The sequence below is a fragment of the Electrona antarctica genome (assembly GCF_951216825.1).
Source record: "Electrona antarctica genome assembly, chromosome: 14".
In the NCBI taxonomy this organism is placed as follows: domain Eukaryota; kingdom Metazoa; phylum Chordata; class Actinopteri; order Myctophiformes; family Myctophidae; genus Electrona; species Electrona antarctica.
The window spans coordinates 9,024,125-9,050,521 of record NC_136795.1 but is presented as its reverse complement, the minus strand read 5'-3'; the positions used below and the strand labels follow the sequence as shown (position 1 = coordinate 9,050,521).

General features: G+C 42.3%; 2 protein-coding genes across 5 annotated transcripts in view; one reads left to right on the top strand and one right to left on the bottom strand.

Moving 5' to 3' along the window:
* usp7 (ubiquitin specific peptidase 7 (herpes virus-associated)) overlaps positions 1–11,347 on the top strand; it is a 33,835-nt gene extending 22,488 nt beyond the window's left edge. For 2 of the 3 annotated variants that reach the window (XM_079521446.1, XM_079521445.1), the window contains 17 exons: positions 226–356; positions 1,013–1,147; positions 2,474–2,575; positions 2,885–2,990; positions 3,335–3,427; positions 3,722–3,789; positions 4,059–4,159; positions 4,496–4,649; positions 5,483–5,550; positions 5,814–5,922; positions 6,515–6,592; positions 6,808–6,908; positions 7,180–7,279; positions 7,373–7,492; positions 7,779–7,850; positions 8,288–8,378; positions 9,171–11,347. In XM_079521446.1, coding sequence (XP_079377572.1) covers positions 226–356; positions 1,013–1,147; positions 2,474–2,575; positions 2,885–2,990; positions 3,335–3,427; positions 3,722–3,789; positions 4,059–4,159; positions 4,496–4,649; positions 5,483–5,550; positions 5,814–5,922; positions 6,515–6,592; positions 6,808–6,908; positions 7,180–7,279; positions 7,373–7,492; positions 7,779–7,850; positions 8,288–8,378; positions 9,171–9,277 — 1,736 coding nt within the window. In that variant the 3' untranslated portion in view covers positions 9,278–11,347. The remainder of the gene's footprint in view (positions 1–225; positions 357–1,012; positions 1,148–2,473; positions 2,576–2,884; positions 2,991–3,334; positions 3,428–3,721; positions 3,790–4,058; positions 4,160–4,495; positions 4,650–5,482; positions 5,551–5,813; positions 5,923–6,514; positions 6,593–6,807; positions 6,909–7,179; positions 7,280–7,372; positions 7,493–7,778; positions 7,851–8,287; positions 8,379–9,170) is intronic. The other variant, XM_079521444.1, reaches the window with a different exon arrangement.
* Positions 11,348–12,307: 960 nt separating this feature from the next.
* litafd (LITAF domain containing) lies at positions 12,308–25,579 on the bottom strand. Of its 2 annotated transcripts, none has more exons than XM_079520429.1 (5): positions 25,445–25,579; positions 16,388–16,437; positions 14,944–15,069; positions 13,919–14,114; positions 12,308–13,542 (listed from the first exon to the last, which is right to left on the bottom strand). In XM_079520429.1, exons 2-5 carry the CDS (start codon positions 16,431–16,433, stop codon positions 13,425–13,427), a joined length of 486 nt encoding a protein of 161 aa, XP_079376555.1. In that variant the 5' UTR covers positions 16,434–16,437; positions 25,445–25,579; the 3' UTR covers positions 12,308–13,424. The 2 variants fall into 2 exon arrangements, with proteins under 2 accessions (XP_079376555.1, XP_079376556.1); XM_079520430.1 differs by having other exon boundaries at positions 14,962–15,069.
* Between the last annotated feature and the right edge of the window lie 818 nt (positions 25,580–26,397).

The following is a 26,397-nucleotide window of genomic DNA, read 5'->3' as shown; positions in this document are numbered from 1 at the left end:
AATTTAAGCTTTTCTGCTGCCGGCGATGAGGGACATTTGACTGAATCGTGGGGTCGGCAGTTGTGCATTTACAAATTCACTAATAAAAAATGGTGTTAGTCCTGATTGTATCACATGATAAGCGATTTTTCCAGGTGAAAATACATCATGTTCGTCAAGCAGTGTCAAGTGTCTTGCAACGAATCGGCCTTTTTTAGATCTCTTATGTTTTTCTTTCTCTCCCAGGTGAGGTTCTCCTACCAGTGACTGATGTGGACATCCCCCAGCAGCTGGTGGAGCGTCTGCAGGAGGAGAAGAGAGTGGAGGCGCAGAAGAGAAAGGAGCGCCAGGAGGCGCATCTCTACATGCAGGTCCAGGTATGGAAGGCGTTCATGTTACAGCTCTACTTGGAGACGTGTGTTGGTGGGTGGGGTTAGCTAGAAAACTGGCTGCCCATTTTTGGATTATATGTTGCTTGTCGTGTATGAAAAGGATAGGAAGTTTAGGAACTTCCTATCCTCGTCTTATAGTTTACCATATCTAGGAGATCTCACATTTGCATTTAGAGATGCGTAACAAAACCGTTGTCCTTCCATTGATGTTGTTACAGTCCACCCAGAGTTCTATGTTAGCAGGTACATTCAGAATCTGTTATAGGTGCCTGATCCACACTATTAGCATTTATGTTTCAGCTGGTCAACGTTTTCCACTGCACTACACTATTTGCCAAACATGGGTCTATATATATATATATATATATATATATATATATATATATATATATATATATATCAATACAGGTGGCAGAGTTCAACGATGGCTCTAGAAAGGGTATTTATTTAGCTAAAAGACATCCCCATTGATCGAGCCTTTGTTTTCACACCCGGGGTTGGAGAGAGTATTCCAAGACATCACTGTTTGTTGTTCCACTTTTACTTCCATTCCAGTAATAAAAGATGTTCAATAGGCAGTATGCTCGTTGTTTTTTTTTTCTTCCATCAGTCACCTTTCTTTGTCTTGTCCCACTCTGCAGATGGTGACGGAGGACCAGTTCTGTGGTCACCAGGGTAACGACATGTACGACGAGGAGAAGGTGAAGTACACTGTGTTCAAGGTGCTGAAGAGCTCCACGCTGCAGGAGTTTGTCCAGAACCTGTCCCAGACCATGGTGAGCGTGTGTGTGTGTGTGTGTGTGTGTGTGTGTGTGTGTGTGTGTGTGTGTGTGTGTGTGTGTGTGTGTGTGTGTGTGTGTGTGTGTGTGTGTGTGTGTGTGTGTGTGTGTGTGTGTGTGTGTGTGTGTGTGTGTGTGTGTGTGTGTGTGTGTGTGTGTGGTTGTGTGTGTGTGTGTGTGTGTGTGTGGTTGTTGTTGTGTTGAGGGAGATATGTAGACATTGGAACTATGCAGTGTTGTTTTCGGCGACTAAAACTAAGACGAAAAATGTTCGTCAACTACCTTTTTTTCACTGATAAACTACATGAAAACTAAGCTATGATGACTAAAACTAAGACTAATACTGACTATTTCGTCAACAAATAAAAACTAGACTAAAATGTTAGGAAGGGACTCTAGTGGACAAGAGATCAGTATAAGTCATTTTACACTTGGTTGCATGCTGAAAATAGCCAATCTGCAAGCAGCACAACGAGTTGTGGGCTTGTAGATCGGCTATTTTCAGCAAGTGAAAAAAATTAAATCATTACAACGGCATCAAGGCCCTCCTAAACACATTTTGTTCGATTAAATCAACTGTAGGTTTAGTCGACAAATCTTATGATATTTAGTCGACTAAAACTAGACTAACACTTAAAACATTCCAGGTGACTAAAACAGAAACTATTCAAGAGACTATGACTAAAACCAAAATCTGCGGCCAAAAACAACACTGATTGTGAGCCAGGGTTTGTGTGTGTGAGTGTTGTTGTGTTGAGGGAGAGATGTAGACATTGGAACTGTGTTAACGTTGCGTTCACGCAAGGCATATGCAAAGATGCACAGCATATTTGTCGCTTTGTATATCTGTTGCTCACACGGTCGTTGACATCATCAAGCGTGCGTCTGTAGTGACCTGTGTGTCGGAGGCGCGGCAGCCGACGGGAGATTGAAAAACGACAACAATCCAGCATGGAGACTCAACTGTGAGCCCTTTTTGGACCTAGGCATTATTGACATTGGAAAAAATGGAAACGGACTAGTACAAGACGGCGCAAGTTTTTGTCAGCCAGAACGGGGTAAAAAAAGCAGGGAGGGGGAATAAAAAACAATTGCAGCTACAGTTGGAGCTTTGCATCTGGAAGTTGAACCCAGTTCAGCTTCAATTTGTAGCTTTGTATCTTTTACTACTTCTTTTACAAATGTAGGATTTCCTCCCATTGACAATGAATGGTACACTGTATGCATCTGCCCGTATGAACGCACCATTAGACCTTGATGATGTGTGTTTATCCATAATGTGTGTGTGTGTAGCCCAGTCTGAGACAGTCTGTTGTGTTACAGGGGTTCCCACAGGACCAGATGAGGCTGTGGCCCATGCAGGCCCGGAGCAACGGAACCAAGCGGCCCGCTATGCTGGACTACGAGGCCGACTGCAGCAAGTCGGTAAGCCTGTGTATTTGAACTGTTAGCAACATGTGCTGTGCATATGCCTGATCTATAAAAATGGCTGATCTACAAGCTGCGACATTGGGGTGGTGGGTGGCTAAACTGTGTACAGTAAATGTATGTATCTGTTGAGTGTACATTATGAAAACAATAAGGTTGAAGACAACTCTGTAACTAATGCTGTACAAAACCAATTTTTAAACTTGGATTATAGTCCTAATACTCAAATTCTAGGCTATGATTATTATAGCACAGAAAGGGTCTTGAAAAGATGATTCCTAACGCGTGCGTGTGTGTGTGTGTCAGATGATCGACTTGAGCGACAATGAGAACCCCTGGACAATATTTCTGGAAACGGTGGATCCAGAGTTGGCCGCCAGTGGGGCCACGTTACCCAAGTTCGACAAAGACCGTGAGTCGCTTTCTCTCTCTCTCTCACACACACACACACACACACACACACACACAGGCGCACGCACACACAAAACAGAAGCAACGGTGGTCTTTGTCTCACCTGGAAAACGTCTCGGTAAGATTGAGTAGTGAAGTCTTGAATTCAGTCTCCGGGATCTTTAAAATAAATGTTGTTGAAATGTTTTGATTCACCAAATCCCAATTTTGAAATCGAAAAGGTCACACAAAATTCCATTGCCATTGGGGCAATTGTTTTGATATTGTAACTGGGATTAAAATGGTCCTAAAATGTATGTGCCACTAACTCATTGTTTAATCTCTCTCTTCCATGACTTTTCTCAGATGACGTCATGTTGTTCTTGAAGATGTATGATCCCAAAACCAGAAGCTTAAATTATTGTGGACATATCTACACACCTATATCCTGCAAAATACGTAAGTGGCGCTTACTGAACCCAGACAACTTTGAAATTGCATAATGTTTAATTCGCAGTCAGAAACATACATTTATTTCATTGCTAAAATTAAAATGATTAATCAATCGTTTCCCCCCTACTTTATTATAGACTCTTTAGTGATCAGCATGCAGAACAGCCAGTTTACTTAGTCCAGTTTTTAAACATGTGTTTATCTGTTACACCGAGTGTGATTTGCAGTCTGAACGTCTGCGCGTGTTTTACGCAGCACGGTTTTTAAGTGTGTTTTCTGTCGTTGGATTGCCCCGAGCAGGAGACCTGTTGCCAGTCATGTGTGAGAGAGCAGGGTTTCAGCAGGAGACTAGCCTTATCCTCTATGAGGTGAGATCTGTCTGTCATCTCACCTCTTGTTCTCTCTCTCTCTCTGACTCTCACACTTTTCCCTTCATTTTGTCCTCTGTTCTCTCTCACTGTCAAGTTATTTCCCCTTCTCCCCCGTCTCCTCTTTGTCCTTGTCATATCTACCGTACCCGTCTCTTTGTCTCCATCAACTCTTCTGTCACCTCTTTCACAAACACAACCACTCATCTACTTATTACAATTTTCTGGTTGTCACCGTTGACTCATTTCTTAACAAATGTGTATTTCAGGAAGTAAAGCCCAACCTAACGGAACGGATACAGGACTATGATGTTTCTCTGGACAAGGCTCTGGATGAGCTAATGGATGGGGACATCATTGTCTTCCAGAAGTAAGAGTGTGTGTGTGTGTGTGTGTGTGTGTGTCTGTGTGTGTGTGTGTAATTGTCCCTGATACATTTCCCAGAAGAGGCTCTGAATGTCTCTTCCAATCTGTTCTGTCCATCAATCCATTTTCTGACCTTCCCTCTGCCTTCCTATATCCCAATACCAATTCTCACTTTCCTGTTCTCTCTCCCCTTCCTTGCTCCCTCTGCTCCTCCTGTTTCTCCCATCTAAAATAACATTTCATCACCTCCATACCTTACTTCATCATTTGTCTCCTAACGCATTCCTGTTCTTCTCTCTTCCTCCGCTTCTCTATCTGTCTGTTTCTACACCCACCTCAGGGACGACCCAGAGAATGACAGCAGTGAGCTGCCCACAGCTAAGGACTACTTCCGGGACCTCTACCATCGAGTGGATGTCATCTTCTGTGACAAGACCATCCACAATGACCCTGGCTTTGTGGTCACACTGTCCAACCGCATGAACTACTTTCAGGTCCGTAGCGCACGGCTTAAGACCATTCAGGACGGGAACCCCTTTTGGTGTTTTTAAGCTACTATTGAAGCTCTTTTAGCTATTGAATTTTTTTTACAAAATTGTGAAACTGGCGCAAATCTATATTTTCAGAGGGAACGTTTTTAACTATATAACTACTATATTTTCAGATGGGGGCCAATTGCATATAATTTCTGGTCCTTGACATGATATTGTTAGAGAACCACTGATATAGAAACATAGGTTTTTCAGAAAACTGTCAGGATTTAGAAGACATTTGTAGAATCTGGTCCCAGTCCTAAAAGGGTTTCTGGGTATAATTTTGGTGCTGTAACGTGGCTGTTTTTGTATGGTAATTGTTTGGGTTTGGTTAAGCCATGTTATTGTATTTAGAACTACAATCATCCTGATCTGGTTTGTGCTGTTGCATTTTGAACAATGGTGATCTTGTTTTTGCTATTGTATTTAGGTTTAGGTGTATCTGGTTTGTGTTTATACATGGCAAAAGATGCAATGTTACTTCTGGCAAAACACTACTTGGTGCCATTGATTGTTTCCACTTGTTAGTCCAGTTTTCTTTGTCTTTTTTTCCCCCTGCCTAATTTTGAACCAAATTAATTGGTTCAAAAGTTGGTTCGGAACTGGAACACAACGGCACGGCACACCGAACATAGTCATTGCACTTTAGAACCAGAACCGTGGTATTCTGCCTTGTGATCTGTTTAGAACTACAACCAGTGGTCTGTTGGTGGTCCCTGGTTGCTTCTGCCGTGAGACGTTTAAAACCCAGTTTGGAGGATGTAATGTACTTTTTTTTTCTTTTTCTCTGTCAGGTGGCAAAGACGGTAGCTCAGAGGTTGAACACAGACCCCATGCTGCTACAGTTCTTCAAGTCACAGGGGTAGGAGGCCTGTCTCATACACACACACACACACAGTGACCAAGGCACTTAAAACGGACATGAGTGCATACACACTTCTGTGTCTTTTTTCCTTTTAAGGTAGATGGAGGAGTCATGGTTGCACACACACACAGAACCATCTCAGGTTTTGTAACCTGTTGCCTCTCTTTATCTATTTTTTCTCATCCTCCTTTCCCCCCCTCCCCCCATGTGCTCTTGTCCTCTCTCTGTCCTCTCTCTGTGCGTGTGTGTGTGTTGGTCAGGTACAGGGACGGTCCAGGGAACCCTCTGAGACATAACTACGAGGGAACGCTACGAGACCTGCTGCAGTTCTTCAAACCACGTCAGCCCAAGAAACTCTACTACCAACAGGTATACTGTCTGGATTAATGAGCTCTAACCATGCTAGATATCTGGGGCTGATGCCCGTCCTGATTTATGGACGGGCCGACACTCAATTCAAAATAAATCTATTTGAGAACAGAAATTTATAATGGTTGAAGTCGTCCCAAAACATTAAGACCTGAGGCCAATTCTGGGACGCCAGGTTGAAAGTGGTAAATTAAATACTGATAAATTAAAAAAAAAGTCAAATGATTGCAGATGCATTGACAAAATGTATATTGGTCTGGCTGTACTCTGCATGTCTCACTCTGCCTGCCTTTTTTGTCTTATCTGTCTACCAGTCTTTTCTGTCTGTACCTGTCAACCTGCCTGTCTTTCTATCAGCCTGTCCGTCTTGGTGTTGATTTCTCATGTTTTTTCCAGGATGTTTGGTCTTCCTTAAATCATTTGTCTTTTGGTCTGTCCATCTGTCGGTCAGTTATTCTTGGCCTTTATGTGTTTGGTCTGTCATTGTTGTGGCCGACCATTCGTTTGAAGACCCTTTGTCTGATTTTGCTACTGGCGTACGATACTATGACTGTCTAGCTGAAATATGGATCTGTTTTCTCTCACTCCTCAGTTGAAGATGAAGATCACAGACTTTGAGAATAGGAGGAGTTTCAAGTCCATATGGCTCAACAGCCAGTTCAGAGAGGAGGTAACACACACGGTTATGTTATGCTGTACACACACTGGCAGCTGCAAAATGCAACGCAGCATATTACATTGCTGTTGGCCTGCAGCTTTGTAGATGCCAGTATGAATGCAGTATTAAAACACACACACACACACACACTCTTTTATTTGTGTCTGTTGGTGATGAGACATTGAAATCTACCGTGTGTGTGTGTGTGTGTGTGTGTGTGTTTACAGGAGATCACCCTCTACCCTGACAAGCACGGTTGCGTGCGGGACCTGCTGGATGAATGTAAAAAGGCGGTTGAGCTCTCTGACAAAGGCTCTGAGAAACTCAGGTGACAAAATAGTGTTTGTGTGTGAGGGCTGAGGGGGAATGTATTATTTTCATATGTATGTGCGTGTGTGTATATATACACATACACACATATATATATATATATATACACACACACACACACATACTGTATATCTACATAAAGTATATGCAAATGAGTGAGACCTGCTTTTACAAAAAAATCACTCCTTCCCTCCATTTCCTCTGTTTCTCTCCATATACCTCACTCTGTCACTTCTTAATCCCTGCCCCTGCCTTTTCCATCTCTTCAGACTGTTGGAGATAGTAAGTTATAAAATCATAGGAGTGCACCAGGAGGACGAGCTGCTAGAATGTTTATCTCCTGCTGCCAGTCGCACCTTCAGAATAGAGGTATGTACCCAGCTGTCTGTCTCTCTTTCTCAACATTCAGCAGTCGCTCTCTCCCTCTCTCATTGCTTCCGTCTGTCCATGTTGTCCATCCAGGAGATTCCAGTAGACCAGGTAGACTTGGACAAGGACAGTGAGATGTTGATTCCCGTCGCACACTTCCACAAGGAAGTCTTTGGCACCTTTGGGATCCCCTTCCTGCTCAAGATCAGACAGGTGTGTTATGTATATATATATATCGTGTGTCATGTCTGCCTGCCTTTCTGTGTGTCTCTACATGTCTGTTTGCATGTGTCTGAGAGTCTGTATGACTATTTGCTTTTCTGTGTCTCTGTATATGTCTCTTTGCATTTTCTGTATGTCTGCTTTTTCCAGTTTGTGTGCATGTTTTTTTTTTGCTTGTCTGTGTTCAAGCCTTTTTTGTTATGTCTATACAATAGATGTCCACTTATCCAACTATCTTTTGACCAATCGGTTGCATGCATCCGTGTTTGTCGTGCAGGGTGAATCGTTCCGTGACGTGATGAGGAGGATTCAGACCATGTTGGACATCCAAGAGAAAGAGTTTGAGAAGGTACCAATTCCTGCTTCAATCTCTGTGTCTGTCTCTCTGCTCACTTTCAATCTCTCCACTCTGTCCTGTTCCTTCAGCACCGAGTGTGCACACAAAACAAACACACACGCTCGTGCAAACACAATAACATAATCTCTCTGAACTTAACATTACAACGTGTGTGTGTGTGTGTGTGTGTGTGTGTGTGTGTGTGTGTGTGTGTGTGTGTGTGTGTGTGTGTGTGTGTGTGTGTGTGTGTGTGTGTGTGTGTGTGTGTGTGTGTGTGTGTGTGTGTGTGTGTGTGTGTGTGTGTGTGTGTGTGTGTGTGTTTCTGATAGTCAATACAGTATGAAGTTACAATAGAACTCTGTCGTGGCTAGCTGACACATGCTGCTAATGACCAGAGGTCTGCTTGTGTACGGGCCTGTAACTCTTGTGGTGTGTGTCTGTCTTGTCAGTTCAAGTTTGCTATTGTGATGATGGGTCGGCATCAGTACATCACTGAGGATGAGTACGAAGTCAACCTGAAGGACTTTGAGCCACAGCCAGGTACTGCTGTCTTTCTACCTGTCATCTAAATCGCTGGTTTTCAACCCTTTTCAGATCAAGGTCCATTATTTATTCGGCATTTAAGCCACGGACCATCATTTGACATTTAGCCTCTTATCATTGGATAAGATTTTGTCCATAATTCTATGCTGCATATGAGATGGTACCATAGGAGGGATATCAGGCAAACAATCAAAATAACAATTATGTTATGTGCTGTAATTGTGTAGACTTCTTGTAAATGATGCATTATTGTTTTAACAATAATTTAACTCTTGAGTGTAAATTGAAACTTGGTTTCATTTTACAGTACACTCAAGAGTTAAAGATCTAAGGGTCCATTTGGTTACCAGCTTTCCGTCATTTAAAGGGCCACTTCACCCCTTTTGCAACCAGATCTCATTTTAATGATGTCGGCAAGAAACACTTTCCTGGGGTTTTTATGTGGGTAATGTGTTTTTAGATATTTTAGTATTTCAAAGTGTTTGTGATGTCATGGACACTGGTCTCACTGCTGGATTACAATTACCATAATGCTTTGCTGCACTCACCCCGCCTTGTGGATAGGGGGAAAGCTGTCTTACTGAGACAACATGTAGTCCAAGAAGGAAGTGCCCATGACATGTTTCTTGTCTCATTAAAATTAGATCTGGTTGCAAAAGGAGTGAAGTGGCCCTTCACTGATCTAAGTGATTTTCATTCTGAATTTGAAGTTAATTTTGTACCACAAGATCTCTTTTTATTAACATGACGCTACCTACCCCCTGTCCCCTGGCTCTTTTCCCTCCCCAGGTAACATGTCTCACCCGCGCCCCTGGCTAGGGTTGGACCACTTCAACAAAGCTCCAAAGAGAGGTCGCTACACGTACCTGGAGAAAGCAATCAAGATCCACAACTAAAGCAGCCTGCCCCCTCCTCCTCACCCCTCCTCCCACCTCCTGCTCCGACCCACCCAGCGCGACCATAACCACAGACTGTAACCAACCGTGTGTGTGTGAGAGAGTGAGTATGATTGTGTGTGCGTGTGTGTGTGAGAGAGAGAGAGGGAGCGAGAGACAGACAGGGAAAGAGTGCATATGTTGGTGTGTGCTTCGCTTGTGTGTTCATCACCTTTAACACCCCCAGCCCTGAACAACTGTACACTGGCACTATTGCTATTATCTGAGTCTTCAGTGAAATTGATCCTACTGCAACTGACCCGCACCAGACAGCCAGCCAGCCAGCCAACCAACCTACCACCTCCCCACGTCTTTTCTTATCTTTTTTCAGAGGCTGTTACGTTGGGTTTTCTCTCTCTCTGGCTTCTGTATAGAATGCCTGTTTTTTTTCTTTTTTCATTTTTTCCTGGTTTGGCGTCTGAAAACGGGGAGAAAAAAAGATTTGATTGGATTTTAACAATAAAACATGGTAGGAGAAGTGACACAGTGTATGATGAACTCTAGACATGATTTGTTTTTGGGGGGTTGGCTGTTTTCTCTTCTCATTTCATAAATTTTCCATTTTCTTCCCCCTCCACCACGGGGAGAGGATTTCTACGAATGAAATTCTGGCCAGAGGCGTTGCACTGTTTGGCGTGGAGAAACGAGACGGAGGTGAACGATTTGGACAGAGGGAAAAAAGCGAGAGGAAAGTGATTTGGGCGATTCTGTGGGAGAATTTTAAAAGGAGCTTTGACCCTTTTATGGCGGATGTTGCGGGCGGCCGAGGAGACCTCGCTAGTTGCCCCAATGTGGCTTTTAATTTTTCCGTTCCTCACCCAACCCCCCAGACCCCCCCCCCCCCCCCCTTTAGTGCAACAAGGCAAATAAACGACAGCAACAACACAATATTTCCATGTTTACACACAGTTCTTTCTTTGTCATTTAGTTTGGTTGGAGGGGGGGAAACAAGTTTGGGATTCTTTTTGTTTTTGTTTTTTTTCTGCAAATCTTGTATAATAAAATAAAAGGATCCACAGCATCTGTTTAAAAATAAATGAAAAAAAATAAATGAAAAATAAGAAATTGTCTGTACTTCATCTTGCACGTTGGCAGTTGATGTCAAAGAGGTTTTACATTTCTCAGGACTGGAAAATGTAAACTTTATAATTGTAGTTTTGGTTTTTACTCCATATCCACTATGCTTTTAATGCTTCCCCCCCCCACCCATTCATCCAGTCACTTTCTTTTGCAGTTCTTCCCTCGCCTGTGTCCCCCTCTAGGCCTAATTATACTCCAGTCTTTAGGTGATGAGGTGACCGTCAACTCATCAGCGAAAGACTGGAGTATGAATAGACCTTCTCACTCCGCTCCTCCATTCGGTTTCTCTCTCTCCGAGCCTCTTCTCTCTCCCCCCCCCCCTCCCCCCTCTATTTGCATCTGCAGGTGTGAGTGATTGACGATATGTCGCCTCCTAGTGGTCGGGAGCGGCAACTGCGCTGTGCTTGATAGGAAACTGCAGACACACTGCTGGTTTGAGGATTATGATAGACTAAAACCAGCATTGTAAGAAACACTTTTTTTGAAACCTGTTTTTTTTTTTTTATTATTATTTTAAGCACAGAAGGAATGCTACCCCCTTATAGCGCATAGTTGGCTCTGTAAAGACAACGTTTAAGAATTGTATATTTAAAAATATGAGCGTGTAAAATTTAAGAGAAACACTTTTTTTTTTCCGTTGTTGGGTACAGAAGGAGCCGCCTGTTCATATTCTGTGTGTAGGATTTTCTTTTTTGCGTTCCTAACTTCCCATTTATGATTTATTTCCCCCCCAGGTTCTTTTTGACTTGATTTTTCTTTTTTTAACTAATTGCATTGGGGTTTTGTCTTGTTACAAGTGCAGTAAAAAGATGACCTGCAGAATCACACCTTGATTTGATCTTTTCCAGTTTAAAAATCCTCAGTGTAGCAGCAGTGTACGACAACTATTCCTGTATATTGCCTTTTTGCTGGAAAATGTATGTTGAATAAAAATTTTCTATAAAAACAAAACGCCAACTACTCCTGCTTGTCCTAATAATTAGGGTTAATCTGTCATCGCTACCCAAGCTAATATTGGAAGAAATCAACTTTTAATCCATAAAATGAAGGGAGGGTGAGTAAATTAATTTAAAGTAATTACTTTGTTTAAAAATGAATGCCTGTTATGCCAGCCCTGGTGCAAATTATGCATAATTGACACCATATAATTAATTGCCGTTACTTACACACACAAAGGGAATTGTCCAACAAAAAATGCCCCAAAGATGGCTACACACTTCTAGTGCTAGAACAGGGAATTACTGGCGCTCCATTAGTTCCTTTACATGTTTACAATAATAAAAGGTAAAGTAGGTACATGAGACAAGAGAAGATAAGACTTGTTTAAAGCTTTGACCATCTGAGTTAAACTAGAGCTGGCCTAAACCTTAAATGTTCCAGAGCAAGGCTGTGGGAGGGTTTGTACTGCATTTCTGTGGGGCGACTGAGGCTCAAGAGGTAGAGCAGGTCGTCCGATCCATGGGTCGGCGGTTCGAATCCCGGCTCCTCCTGTCTACATGTCGAAGTGTCCTTGGGCAAGACACTGAACCCCAAATTGCTCCCGATGTGCTGGTTGGTACCCTTCCGCCACAATCGGTGTATGAATGGGTGAATGTAATGCACAATCTATGTAAAGGCGCTTTATAAATGCACCATTTACCATTTCTAACCAATGCCATTGAATCAAACGAGTCAAATGACAATCATGACACCAGTTTATTAGACCCGTATTCATTTATATTGCAATTATTTAATCTAAAAGTTTTATTGGCCTAGCTGTATCATTTATTTTGATAAAAGAAAATGTTATGAATATAATAGATTTCCTGTGCTTATAAGCATATAACATTTACTCTACAATCTGCCTGTCAGATGTCTTCCGTTCAACAGTCTCATTCAAACCATAGTTTTTCCCCAATAAAATTAAATGCATTGACTTATAAATAACTTTAATTCTTAATACAGGTGTAATAATGATCCAGGAGATAAAACATTCAGATTCATAGAACTTTGACAGAAATATATTCCACACAATTCTGAAATTAATTCAAATGGATAGTTCACACATTTAAAACGTAATTCTTCATGTCCATGTTAGTTTCAAGGCAAAGAAGATAATGTGACGTGTGTGCGACAGTGACTCAGGAATAGAGCGGCCGTCTTGGAATCCGAAGGTCCCAGGTTTGATCCCCAGCTCTCATGGTTACGTGTCGAAGTGTCCTTGAGCAAGACCGTGAACTGAACCCCTATAACTTCTCCCGTGAGCAGGTTGGTGCCTTGCATGGTTTCCTCTGCTATCGGTGTGTGAATGTGAAATACATTGTAAAGCGCCTTGGAAAAAAGCTACATAAATTTACCATTTGCATCTGAACTATACCCTTTAAACAAAAACAAAACAAACATTTGACAAAGTGTAGTCTATGTACAAGCCTTCATTTTACCTTGGTGACTTAAAACTAACCATGGAATCATGGCAGCCAAAGTTGGACTCATCTACAGTATCTATCGATCTGTATATTAAAATAACTTCACAATGAGCATTTGATTTAAGTTGTCCAATCCATAAACTTAAAGCTAAGACAGCCAATACTAATTACCTGTTTGTTCCTTAATATTATATGAAACATGTATGATTTTGTCAAGGTTGCTTCCATAGAAATAAACTATCTAGCCTGCCACAGTGTCTACTGGTTTACACTGGCACACAAACCTTGTGTTGTCCACTGACTGCGCCCCACAACATTTAAATTTAAACCAAGATTGCTCTGCGAAAGTGATTTGTCCTCAACCCTGTCAAAACATCCTGTTTCCCACCCTCGGGTCATGAGACTGACCGCACATGTTGAGAAACACTGCCCTAGAAATCGAAATCTTAACTTTTGTAACTCCTTAACTTTCTCCTAAGGTTTCCTTTACCTCACCCACACAAAGTAGTTTATTTCATGAATGTGGTGTGAAGGAAGTGTGCGTTTGACACCAGACAATCCAAATGTGGAGCGTCTTGGTCCCCCCCCCCCCCAACTCATCCCCCTTCAGGCTTCTCCCCTCTTCACTTGCAGCATTCTTTCTTGTTGACGTAGAGCACCCTGTTACAGCTGGGGCATGTGTGGTACACATCCTTGAAGTGCTTCACGAACAAAGGTATGAGACAGCAACAGAGAACCAACCTGGTGGAGAAGCGCACACACACACACACACTTTAAAAGGTGCTGTAGTGTACAGTTACAGTACATACAATCAAACAATGTCTTCTTGATACAATAAACTTATCAGTATCCAATGGGTATAAGTAATGGTGTCTCTGCCATAAATTATAGCGGAGACCTTCAGAATGCTTTGCTAGCCTTTTTGGGCATCCCAAGATGTTGAAACTCTCTAACAACCAATCTTTAGGCATGCCTAAAATAAAACCAAATAGTCTGCACCTATAGCCTAGCTATAGGTGCAGACTATTTCCTTCCACTTAATGTTCTCGTAACTGCTTTATATTCCACCTCTATGCTTCCCCCTCTCCCTGCAATGCTCCCTCTCTCCCCCACTTACCCACAGCAGAGGAACAGCAGGCACATGAGCCAGGCATAGAGCCCCGCCTTGTAGGTGACATTGGTCATCACCTGCTGCTGGCAGTTGGCACATGAGATCATGCCAGGGTCGCGGCCGAGTGCCATCTCATAACTCACAAATCTGTTCTTCCCGTCCGCTGTTGTTGTTGCAGGAACACCGCCTCCCTGTGTGTAGACTGGAGGGAGGATTGATAGGTAGATATGGAATTAGCGAGAGTAGGTGGTAAAGACAAGATGAGAGAGTGTATGTAGATATAGGGATGGAGCAGACGAGTAAGGGAAGGCAGGGTAGAGGAGTGACAGAAGAGTAGGGTGGAAAATGGACAGATGGCATTCAAATTTAGTTTACTTTATGACTTATTTACAACGTAATTTGCACACTTAACCTACTGATGTATAATAGATGTAGCCAAATACACTACTGAACTGGTTGTACAACAGTAGCTATACATAGCAGAATCCTGCTGCAGAGTTTAACTCAAAGTGAGAACAGGTCTGTTTTTTACACCCCGAGAGTTAAACCCATAGGCATATACAGGTAGATGCCTCTTAATATCTATATGGTTAACCCATTTTGGATGGGAACCCCTTTTGGTGTTTCAAGCATTATGTTATACTTTAGCTATTGAAAAATAGCAGATCTACAAGCTCATAGCGCAGCACCGTGTGCCGCGCTACAAGCTTGTAGGTTTGCTATTTTTAACTCAAATCTTTGCTTCTGGGGGGGTCCCTGGAACAACATATTTTCAGATGGGGGTCGGCGGCCAAATACATATAATTCTAGGGGTCCTTGACATGAAATAGTTTGAGAACTACTGACTGATTTTTCAAGAAAACTGTTTCAAGAAAATTTAGAAGACATTTGTAGAATCGTCCTCAGGTCTAAATGGACCAACACTCAGGATTCTGCTGTGTGTAACACACTGGCTAGCAGGAAGCAGCACAGATAAAGGTGTGTGTGATGCTGGTTTACGGTAAACCGTGTCCAGGCCCACTCTCTCACACACCATGTAAAACGTTTACCTGGTATGGCAGAGTGGGCCTGGACAGGTGGTAACTCGTCCACAGGCATGTTGCCGCTGAAGGGCGTGTGAACATGATACACCGTCACTCCATCACCCTTGCCTTCAACTGAGAGAGAGAGAGAGAGAGAGAGAGAGAGAGAGAGAGAGAGAGAGAGAGAGAGAGAGAGAGAGAGGAGGAAGTATGGATGGAACCGGAAAATAGGAGGGAGGGAAATAGGAGGGAGGGAGAAGAAAAGACAAAATTGTGAATATTGTCAATTCAAGAATTAAAGAACTGCTCGAAGAATGTAGTGGGAATTAATATCTAAAATTATTGTACTGCCCTATAACTGGGGGGAAAATATGTAGAAGTAGGCATACGTGTTTCTCTGGACTTTCCACTGCACATTACTCCAATTACTATCCAGGGGCCTATCCACGGCGGGCCCATCATATTAAAAGATTTTGATAACAGTAGAATAATAACATAACATAATGTCGATGCAATCACTGCATTACATTTAGCAAAATATGGCAGTGGATGATATCCGCCTTTTCCTCGGCTTTCCAGTTTCCATGTGTGCGCGCTGCGCTCACTTCAACACAGTATTATGGTGCTAGTAGGCTGCCTGTCTGTTGTAACTTAGCCTACTGTTGTTTTATGGTCGTTTGAATTATAGTTTATATTTGGGAATATGTTGGAATGAAGTGTCTTGTAACGGAACCACCATGGCCGAACGGATTGTGGAGCGGTCTTGATACCGGAAGGTCGCCAGTTCGAATCAGCGGTCCGACACGTTAAAATTACCACCGCTTAAGTGCCCTTGAACAAGGCATTGAACCACTACGATGAAATGTTCTATGAGCAGGGCCTGGCTGGAAACAAGTTCTTGAGCTTAGCCCAGATACCCTGGGTAAATATAGTAATCATTTCATTTCATTTCATGTTGGTTACATCTTTTTGAATGATGTCAGGCGGTCAACGGGATTCCTGTGACATCGCGACACCTGTCAATCTCAAAGACACCTGAATTTCATATGAGGGAATTTAAGGGAAAAATAAGTATTCATGAATTAATTAAATGTGCACACGGTGCGATTTGGTATACTGTATGGCACTGTTGCCATCATGTCTAAAGTTATTGTGGTTGAGTGTCACAGTGCCCCACTGTGGAGGGGTTGGTGGTAGACGCTGAATTTATTCCAATTTGGAGACACCCTCGTCCCTCGGCCTCGGGGCCAGGCATGCCATGGGGCCGTAGTCTGACTGGAACTAGACTACAGCAAACACAGCCTGTAGTCCAGGAAGAACTGAGACCAGCAGGGATTACATTACATCCCAATTAAAAAACACAAGAATCATAATGATCATGTTTAAAAATGTGTCCCTTTAAGGTGTGTGCACGTGCCGTGCGGTTGTGCGTGCAGCGGGGTGGAGGCTATACCTGGTACAATGTAGGGTGGAAGTTCTGTTGCTCCATCTGCACTCATTGTCCTAAAGAAAGAGAGACAGACTGTTACCACTGTACAGAAAATCACAACATGGCAGTCAGGACAGTGACACAGGGAAATACAATAATAGCATGCAGGTAAGCGGTAAAGTAAACTGTGCCTGACACCCAGGTGTTGCAAATACGTCTATCAGGCAGGTTACTGTCTCTCTCTCTCCCTCCCCCTTAAATGAGTGTAGTTTGTCGCAGCTTAATTTGTTTTGCAGTTGCAGGTGTTTATGCCAGCATTTTCATATTGAAGTGAACATAGAATAATGTATGATCTTTGGATTCCCATTTTCCAGACCATTGTGTCTTGTTCTTGAATCAAATTGTCACCACACTTCCAAGTTGTAGGAGCGTACCTATATATGTTCCCCAGGTTCTATGTTCCTCAACCTGCAAAAAAGGTTCTTTGTTCCCCGCTTGCAACAATAAACCTAACCCTAGGTAAGTGGGGAACATAGGGGTCATCCCTGTTGTGGGCTAGTACTTAGTTAACAGTTCAACACAAGAGGGTGCTGTGGTCCTACAGGTGAAACTAATATTCAAATCATATAGGGGGAATTCAATTTCTTGCAACATAGTCAGGCAGTCAACAGGCTTCTTTTGTTTAATTTGGTATATAGTCTTTTTTATTGCCCTAAAATATTGTCTATATACATTCATGAATCCACTTGCTGACCGGCTGTCAGCATTGAGCAATTTTTATATGTGACCATACCATTACCATACCATTAACATCCAACCGGCATAAATGTCAAAATGTCATTATGCTTTAAGTAGCATGTGACATGTCAAACTAGGGGGTTTGCACGATTCTGAATCCATTCCAAGCATTAGTTTTGCACAAAAAACACTCCTTGGGCTAAAAACGACCATAGCCGTAATGACTTAATGTGATGAGGTCAGCACATTTTGGCCACATTTGGGCAAGTGGGTATGGCCGTTTTTAGCCCAAGGAGTGTTTTTGTGCAAAACTAACTAATGCTTGGAATGGATTTAGAATCATGCAAACCCCCTAGTTTGACATAACTTAGACTTAAAGCATAATGAAAATGTGTCCTTTTTTGCCTTATATAGGATGTCAATGGTATGGTCACATAAAAACCCCAATGAAAAGGATTGCTCAATACCAACAGCCGGTCAGCAAGTGGATTCATGAATGTATGTATATTATAGACAATATTTTAGGCCAATAACAAATACTATATATCAAATTTCCCACTCCACACCCCTGGCTGCCAGACTAACTGACTCCCGGGCAGTGCACATTATTTGGGCAGCTGTAGCTTAATGGGCCTGGTAATAATCAGAAGTATTGTCTGTGTTGAAGTGTCCCTGCCTGAGCAAGACAGGGTCTGTTTTCCGCTAGACCAGATCATTAATTAATACCTCATAGAGGCTTAAAGATCATCAGAATTGGCTTTTTGCGACCATATTATCTAACCTCTACAACAAGACAGTGCTAAAGTTTTTGTTACTGCATTGCAGCCTATTTCCCAGTTCCCACACCTCAAATATTTTCATAAGCATATTTTAGTGTAGACTACAGTTTAACTTTAAAAGGAGATTGTAACGCTAACTTTTACGATTCAAACTCAAACTGGGGTGCAAAAAAACATTTCCAATGAGCAATTTGGCATTTTTTATGATTTAGGAAAAAAATAAGATTTCGCTGATTGTCCACCATGGCTCATATATTGTGAGAATAAGTGGACCCCACCACAACTAAAAAAATGTTGGGTCCTGACTCCTGAATCCATAGGTTGGGAAACACTCGCCTTGTCACTGACTCAGCTCTACAGCTGTATCATGTCATAGAATTATGGACTGTGTTCTCTGTTCAACATCCAGTATCAACCACAAACATCCAAATATTTCCATTGAGTCTTGAACAAAGCTGTGTCGTATACATTAGGCTACTGCTAGGCTTTGAATGACACAGCCAAACCGAGAGTTTCAGTCATTTACAAGACAATTGCACCCCACCCTTGTTAATACTGCCCTATTGTCAGCTTGGATTCGGTGTATTGAACATTGGAACATTGTGTGAGTAATTCCATGGACTACCCCACACGTGAAATACTCCCCTCACACAGGTTTATAGTTAAATGGTATATATCATTCAACCAATTTCTCGCCAGACACACACACATCCATACAGTAGCCTAGACATGACATCCATGCAGCCTTTCGTATAACATGCTGAGCTGTTCATCACCTCGGGTCATTCGGGTTACAGGTCTGTGTGGAATGACATGGGTAACAGGTTGCCCTGTCATTCATGAAACACACACACACACACACACACCTTTGTGGAACTCAGTATCCACCCAATGGAACTCAGTATCCACCCAAAGGTTGAAGGAATGCAGATCAGCTACATGTTTATCCTTTTAGTCTCTGTCACAGACTGGAAATTGTAGCTTCTGGTGTATGATGTGAACATGACTAAGAATGAATGAGCAATGGGATAGTGACCAAACCCAATACACAGTAAAATGCAACTACCGGTATTTAACTACTTTAAATAAACCCTTACATTTTAATTAATTAAATGAATGCACGTCTGAATCCACAGTAAGCTAAATGAAGAACTTGGGAGTTTTAGTCCGCAGTTCCCTCATAATGGCCAGGTGCATGACTATAGGTGTGGTGTCTGCTTAATATAAAACTATTTCACAACATGAAAAACATCACAGAAACATAAGAAAATAAACTATCTGACAAAGAGACAGAAAATTGTGGTGCCATGATTGAAGTACAGCCGATCCTTTGTAACAGATCCTGTTAGACCTGGCATCTAGTGGCTGTAACAAGGCTGCTTCCCTCCAGGTTGTAACTATGCTGCAGTTAGCCAGTAGGCCTGGCATCTAGTGGCTGTAACAAGGCTGCTTCCCTCCAGGTTGTAACTATGCTGCAGTTAGCCAGTAGACCTGGCATCTAGTGGCCGTAACAAGGCTGCTTCCCTCCAGGTTGTAACTATGCTGCAGTTAGCCAGTAGACCTGGCATCTAGTGGCCGAAACAAGGCTGCTTTCCTCCAGGTTGTAACTATGCTGCAGTTAGCCAGTAGGCCTGGCATCTAGTGGCCGTAACAAGGCTGCTTCCCTCCAGGTTGTAACTATGCTGCAGTTAGCCAGTAGACCTGGCATCTAGTGGCCGTAACAAGGCTGCTTTCCTCCAGGTTGTAACTATGCTGCAGTTAGCCAGTAGGCCTGGCATCTAGTGGCCGTAACAAGGCTGCTTCCCTCCATGTTGTAACTATGCTGCAGTTAGCCAGTAGACCTGGCATCTAGTGGCCGTAACAAGGCTGCTTCCCTCCATGTTGTAACTATGCTGCAGTTAGCCAGTAGGCCTGGCATCTAGTGGCTGTAACAAGGCTGCTTCCCTCCATGTTGTAACTATGCTGCAGTTAGCCAGTAGACCTGGCATCTAGTGGCCGTAACAAGGCTGCTTCCCTCCAGGTTGTAACTATGCTGCAGTTAGCCAGTAGACCTGGCATCTAGTGGCTGTAACAAGGCTGCTTCCCTCCAGGTTGTAACTATGCTGCAGTTAGCCAGTAGGCCTGGCATCTAGTGGCCATAACAAGGCTGCTTCCCTCCAGGTTGTAACTATGCTGCAGTTAGCCAGTAGACCTGGCATCTAGTGGCCGTAACAAGGCTGCTTTCCTCCAGGTTGTAACTATGCTGCAGTTAGCCAGTAGACCTGGCATCTAGTGGCCGAAACAAGGCTGCTTTCCTCCAGGTTGTAACTATGCTGCAGTTAGCCAGTAGGCCTGGCATCTAGTGGCCATAACAAGGCTGCTTCCCTCCATGTTGTAACTATGCTGCAGTTAGCCAGTAGACCTGGCATCTAGTGGCCGTAACAAGGCTGCTTCCCTCCATGTTGTAACTATGCTGCAGTTAGCCAGTAGGCCTGGCATCTAGTGGCTGTAACAAGGCTGCTTCCCTCCATGTTGTAACTATGCTGCAGTTAGCCAGTAGACCTGGCATCTAGTGGCCGTAACAAGGCTGCTTCCCTCCAGGTTGTAACTATGCTGCAGTTAGCCAGTAGACCTGGCATCTAGTGGCTGTAACAAGGCTGCTTCCCTCCAGGTTGTAACTATGCTGCAGTTAGCCAGTAGGCCTGGCATCTAGTGGCCATAACAAGGCTGCTTTCCTCCAGGTTGTAACTATGCTGCAGTTAGCTAGCCTGGCTAATAAGCCAGACTAATATCACACAACACTGTCGCGGTATATCAGTCTGGGCTGGCTCCACTTGGATTTAATTTCCCGGGGAACATTTTCTCTTTGACGCAATTGGTCAGAGCTACTGTCAGTCAAAAGTCTCAAGCATTGAACGTCACTGTACCAAAGCCCGCCTATATTGCATACCGTGTCCCGATTGGTCCGACCTGTTCTCTGCTGTAGGAAAGAGGCGTGCTACTGAGCCTCGCCAGACCGTAATCCGCTGGTAGGCAACTTTTTTTTGCCAACGGCTGATTCGGTCTGGTTTATTAACCAGGCTAGCAGTTAGCCAGTAGGCCTGGTGACAGCTGGAACGGGAGAGATGGGGAAGTGATCTGTTGCAGCAAGTGATTTGTAGATGTGTACGTATGTCTTTATACCCGTATATCACATGTAGACCTGACTCAAAATAGCAATTGACAGTTATGTCATAATCTAACAAATCTAATCTATGCTGCAAGGTTATATCATTAGCTTCTAGCTAAATCCACCATGTTTACACAAGATCACAATCAATTGGTTGAATTCTTTTTACAGGTATACTTATTGAATGTTCATTAACGTGCACTGCCCGTTTGCTTATTCGTAAATAAAGTAAAGTGAAGGGAAGCTTGTCCCCTTGGTCGAACTGGAAGTTATTCCCAAAATCACCACTTCAGCCTGCATTTGATTATGTATATCATTATTTTAAAAAATACTTAAAATTCACAATACAATAATACTTGTAGTTTGTAACCTGTTTGTAACATGTAACCAATACTGACTGTAACATGTTTTTCCGAGTAGGGAGGTCATCTCTGTCCCTATAGACTCCTATACCTGTTGGTTGTGGTGCCTGTTTAGGAGAGGAAGAACTAGGTTGCATAGCGTGTTCCACTGCATATGCCCTGCCGGTTAAACTGCTTGCTGTCATGTCTCTAAAGAAGCGGCTGGCAACCTTTCAGAAGAGACACATGTTTGTCTACACCCTCCCACATAACCACCACCTGTTGGCTAGCAGTGACATGGACTACACATGTAATGACTAAATTGGGAGAAAGTTTAAAAAAATATATATTAATAAATAAACATCTAGGTGTATTTTTTTGCACATCTTTGTGTGCGCGCGCGCACACACACACACACACACACACACACGTGCGTGCGTGCGTGTGTGTGTACCCCATAGCGATGATTTGATTGGCTGAGGGCTTAAAAAGTGAGGCTAAAATTTGAGGACAGAAAAGTGAGGACGCCAAAAGTGATTGGCCGGAATGTGATGATGTATGATGATGATGATGATGATGATAAGAGCGCCCCTCACACGAGTGTGAGTGTGATTTTTACCATTAAGTGGGTGTGTCAGACCGTCAACTTCACAGTTTAGACAGTGACTTAACAATGACACAATGGCTACCAGAGGGAAGTACACCATGATGGATACAAGCTTTGGTGGAATACGTGACGTCACACATTTGGAACTTTATCTGGGGCTGTGAATGTAATTGATTGATAGTGGTCATGGTGGTGTTTTTCCCCTATATGTAAAATAATAGGGGTGTTACAATATAGTGACTGCATCCAAAAATGTATTTTAATTTCAAGAATCGAAGTACATCGAAATGTAAACAGCATCACATACTTTGTATCTTAACGCTTTGTTTTGCAATGCAAATAATCGATTGTATCAATACTAAGTATTTTGTGTGTTGTATTTAGCAATTTTGAGAAGATAAAAGAAGAGGGATTTACTTTTCCATTTAATATCACTACACTTGGTCTATTGATGTGTGTATTCTCTGTGTTCACGTCAAGGTACGGGTTTGTCCATATGTGTTCAAAATCAAATATAATGTCTATGTATTTGCCAGAGAATCACTGTGTTCTTATTTACATCCGTATTCATACATTTTCCCTTATCCACATGTTTCACACAGATTTAATTTCTTTGCTAAATAGTTACTGTATCGATTTTAAATCATTGAATCGCATCGTATTTCCATAATGAACCAATATCGTCCATGTATCGTATCGTCAACCATGTATCGTGATACGTATCGTATCATTACACCCCTATAAAATAAGCATGATATCAGGGAAGGGTGAGATACAAACACAGCAACAATACCAGGAAGGAGCACTGTGCCCTACCCTAGTACCAATAATAACACACACATCACATTTGTTTTGACCAGGGTGTCCAAGTTGACGTCAATGTGTTAACATCCTCTAAGGTTTGGTAAAATAACACAACACGCCAAAGTCACAACCAAACGCAATATGCAATTTTTTGATTTGTAGACCTTATAGTCCCACTGGGGGAAATTCAGTTTCAGCTTCACCCAGCTGATGGTTACTCAGGTGGTTATGATGAGTGCTCAGCTGGGAGAAATTAGGGCTTAATTGTCTTGGCACTTTTGACACACAGACCATGACCTTCTCATTTCTCTACCCACTACACAGCTGCCCCGTCCCTAGACTTGTAAAAAAACATTTAGAAAAGAAATACCCTGTCAACATCTAATGCACAGTGTAAAGATTGACCTATATTTTCCATTTAAAAACTTAAACTCAGTCGGCATGAGGCTCTCCTTTGAATTTCAAGGTTCAATCCCGGTCACCGCCAACTCAGCGTGTGAGTATAACTGTTTGGGCAATCTGGGAACCCATGGGCAAAAAATAGAAAAGAAAATATTTTTTGCTGACCTCTGAATCTGTCTGGGTAACTCATGCGCTAGGAGCAAGTCTAGCACTGGGAGCTGATGGTAGGTGTGGCACTCTACCTCAACAATCCATTTCCTTGGTCAAGCCTAGTGCATTCATTTTAAGGTAAGTGGCATAGACGGTAGACGCCCTCATTGCTCAGCCGATACTGACAAGAAGTCCCTTTAAACTACTTGTACTTCCTTAAAACATCTTTTTTTACTTTGCAGTTTGCCATGTGCGCGCCTGGGGTCGTTTCTGCTTTAATAGTGTCTGCTTTCACCTGTACCTGAACCAAAAAATATATTTTTTCCCCCACAGACAAATTGCTGCCAGAGCCTTCATCACGCAATACCAAAAACCTTCCATTGACTCTGTTAACTGTATGAAAAACTAATAACACGGATCATCACTGCACTCAGGTGTTCATATCAGTGAGCAATGAAGAATTCTCTTTATTCAGACCGCAGCCATCTTGCCAGCAAGGTGATACCTAGGTGACACTTCCCATAGACAGCCCATTCATCCAAACAGAAAAGTCCTCTCTAATTATATTAAACAACGTCAAAATCACCAACATTGCAGCTGTAGGGAAAGCTTGAATTATCCTCTTTCAATCTGTAAAGTGTTTGTTTCATAAAAATCCACCGTAGACATTTTATGAGCTACTTCCTGTCAAGAAATTCCTTGCAGATAATTTTTTTCTAAGTGCTGGAGTTTGGAAGCACTCGTTGACCATCACTCAACGGCCCATGCGTACCACCTGTTTTGAATGTGCACATAATGCAGGAGGCAGCAGGAGGTTGCTTTACTGATAACGAGCGCTTCCATACTCTGATACTTAGAAAATAATCATCTGCAAGAAAGTTCTTGACAAAAAGTAGCTCATAAAATGTCTACGTGGATTTTTATTAAACAAAAACTTTACAGATTGAAAGAGGATAATTCAAGCTTTCCCTACAGCTGCAATGTTGGTGATTTTGACGGTGTTTAATATAATTAGAGATGACTTTTCTGTTTGGATGAATGGGCTGTCTATGGGAAGTGTCACCTAAGTATCACCTTGCTGGCAAGATGGCTGTGGTCTGAATATAGAGAATAGAGGGCTAAAACAGTCAATCCAATACTCAAGAGTGTACAAAAGAGAAATTAATACTGAGCATTTTAAGATAACTTTGATATACTGTAGTACACAGCACCGTATTATATGTATCTTTGACATATCTCAACACTTAAAAGTAGAAATTAATTGTTTTTTCATGAGTGCAATCATTTCTAAGATGGACTCAAGTTTATCAGAGAAAAGCTTTAAGGAAACTCAAGTCATTAATCCTAACTTGAGGATGAAGGGTGGAGACTTCGACTACAGTAGGCTACTTCATAACATTATCTTACTTGAGGATGAAGGGTGGAGACTTGGACTACAGTAGGCTACTTCATAACATTATCTTACTTGAGGATGAAGGGTGGAGACTTCGACTACAGTAGGCTACTTCATAACATTATCTTACTTGAGGATGAAGGGTGGAGACTTCGACTACAGTAGGCTACTTCATAACATTATCTTGCATCACTGTTCAGGTTGGCCAACTATCCCTCGAAACTGTTCTCATTTTCAGTGGTGGAAAGTAACTACGTAAATGTACTCGAGTGCAGTACTTTGGTACTGTTTTGAGACGCATTTTACGTTAATTGAGTATTTACATTTTAAGACTTTATACACTACATCTCAGAGGCAAATGTTGTACCTTTTGTTACTCCAATACAATTATTTGATGGCTTTAGCACATTTGTAGATCTGCTTTTTTTTCGAAAACATTTGATAAATCATTTTAAATGTATCGATATTTTTGTACTTTTACTCAAGTACAATTTTGAATACAGAACCTTTACTTTTTTATATTGTGGTTTTGCTACTTTTACTTCTTATGTACAAAATCTGACTCTAGCACTGCAACCAGACACACCTTGCAATCTCAAACACATCAGTATATACCTCTACTGACTTAACAAAGACACAGTAGACACTCCAGTACTTTGTGAACAGAAACCCTAGTCAAAACAGGAAAAAGGCATGACGCGATGCTCTAAAAGTCTTACCCTGTGTTGGCTGTTGTACAGCAGGTGTGTGTGTGTATCTGCGTTAGAGTCCAGTGAGCTTGTGGCTGACAGGTGGGTTGAGGCTATTTCTAAGGCTCTGGGTTGAGGGTTCTTGTCACACCTGCACCTAACACTGTAGCCACTCCCTATGCATGCCTGCAGCCTCCCCTCATTAACATGAAAATGCAGGAGGGTGACTCAAGCCTTTTCAGATGCTGTGTAGAGTGTAGACACAATGCAATCTGGAGTTATTTAAGAATATTAACACTTTACAGTGTGCAACTTCAAAAGGACATACCAAAGAGGTATTTCTTAATTTCTTTAAAAATACATTTATTTTCCCATCTCTCTCATCTCTTTGAGTATAACCAGAGAGTCGGCCATTCCTTTGTGCTGGAATGTGACAGGAAAAAGGGTCTTTAATCTCTCATTGAGAGAAGCTTTTTCATATACTATCATTACACATACATGCATGCATGAACGTACAGACAAATGCACACAAGTTGAGAGAAAAATAATAAAATAAAACTACAGTATAAGGCACAGGAGATGAATCAAAGGGACACAAATGGGATAACAGCGCAGACCTCCAATATACTGTTTCAAAAACCTAAACTCATTCCTACCTATTACATCATAATATGTATACATACAGTATAGGCCTGCTAAGCAAAGCAAAGCAAAGTTACTATATTTACCCAGGGTAACTGGACTAAGCATCAGATACAGCCAGGCCCTGCTCATAGAACATTTCATGGTAGTGGTTCAATGCCTTGCTCAAGGGCACTTCAGCGGTGGTAATTTTTAACATGCCGGTCCGGGGATACGAACTGGCGACCTTCCGGTATCAAGACCGCTCCGCAAACCGTTCGGCCACCGCTGCCACTGCTCACACACCCAGTGACCACCTCATCAGCCACCTTCAAATTTGGCCACATTTAGGTACACCAACC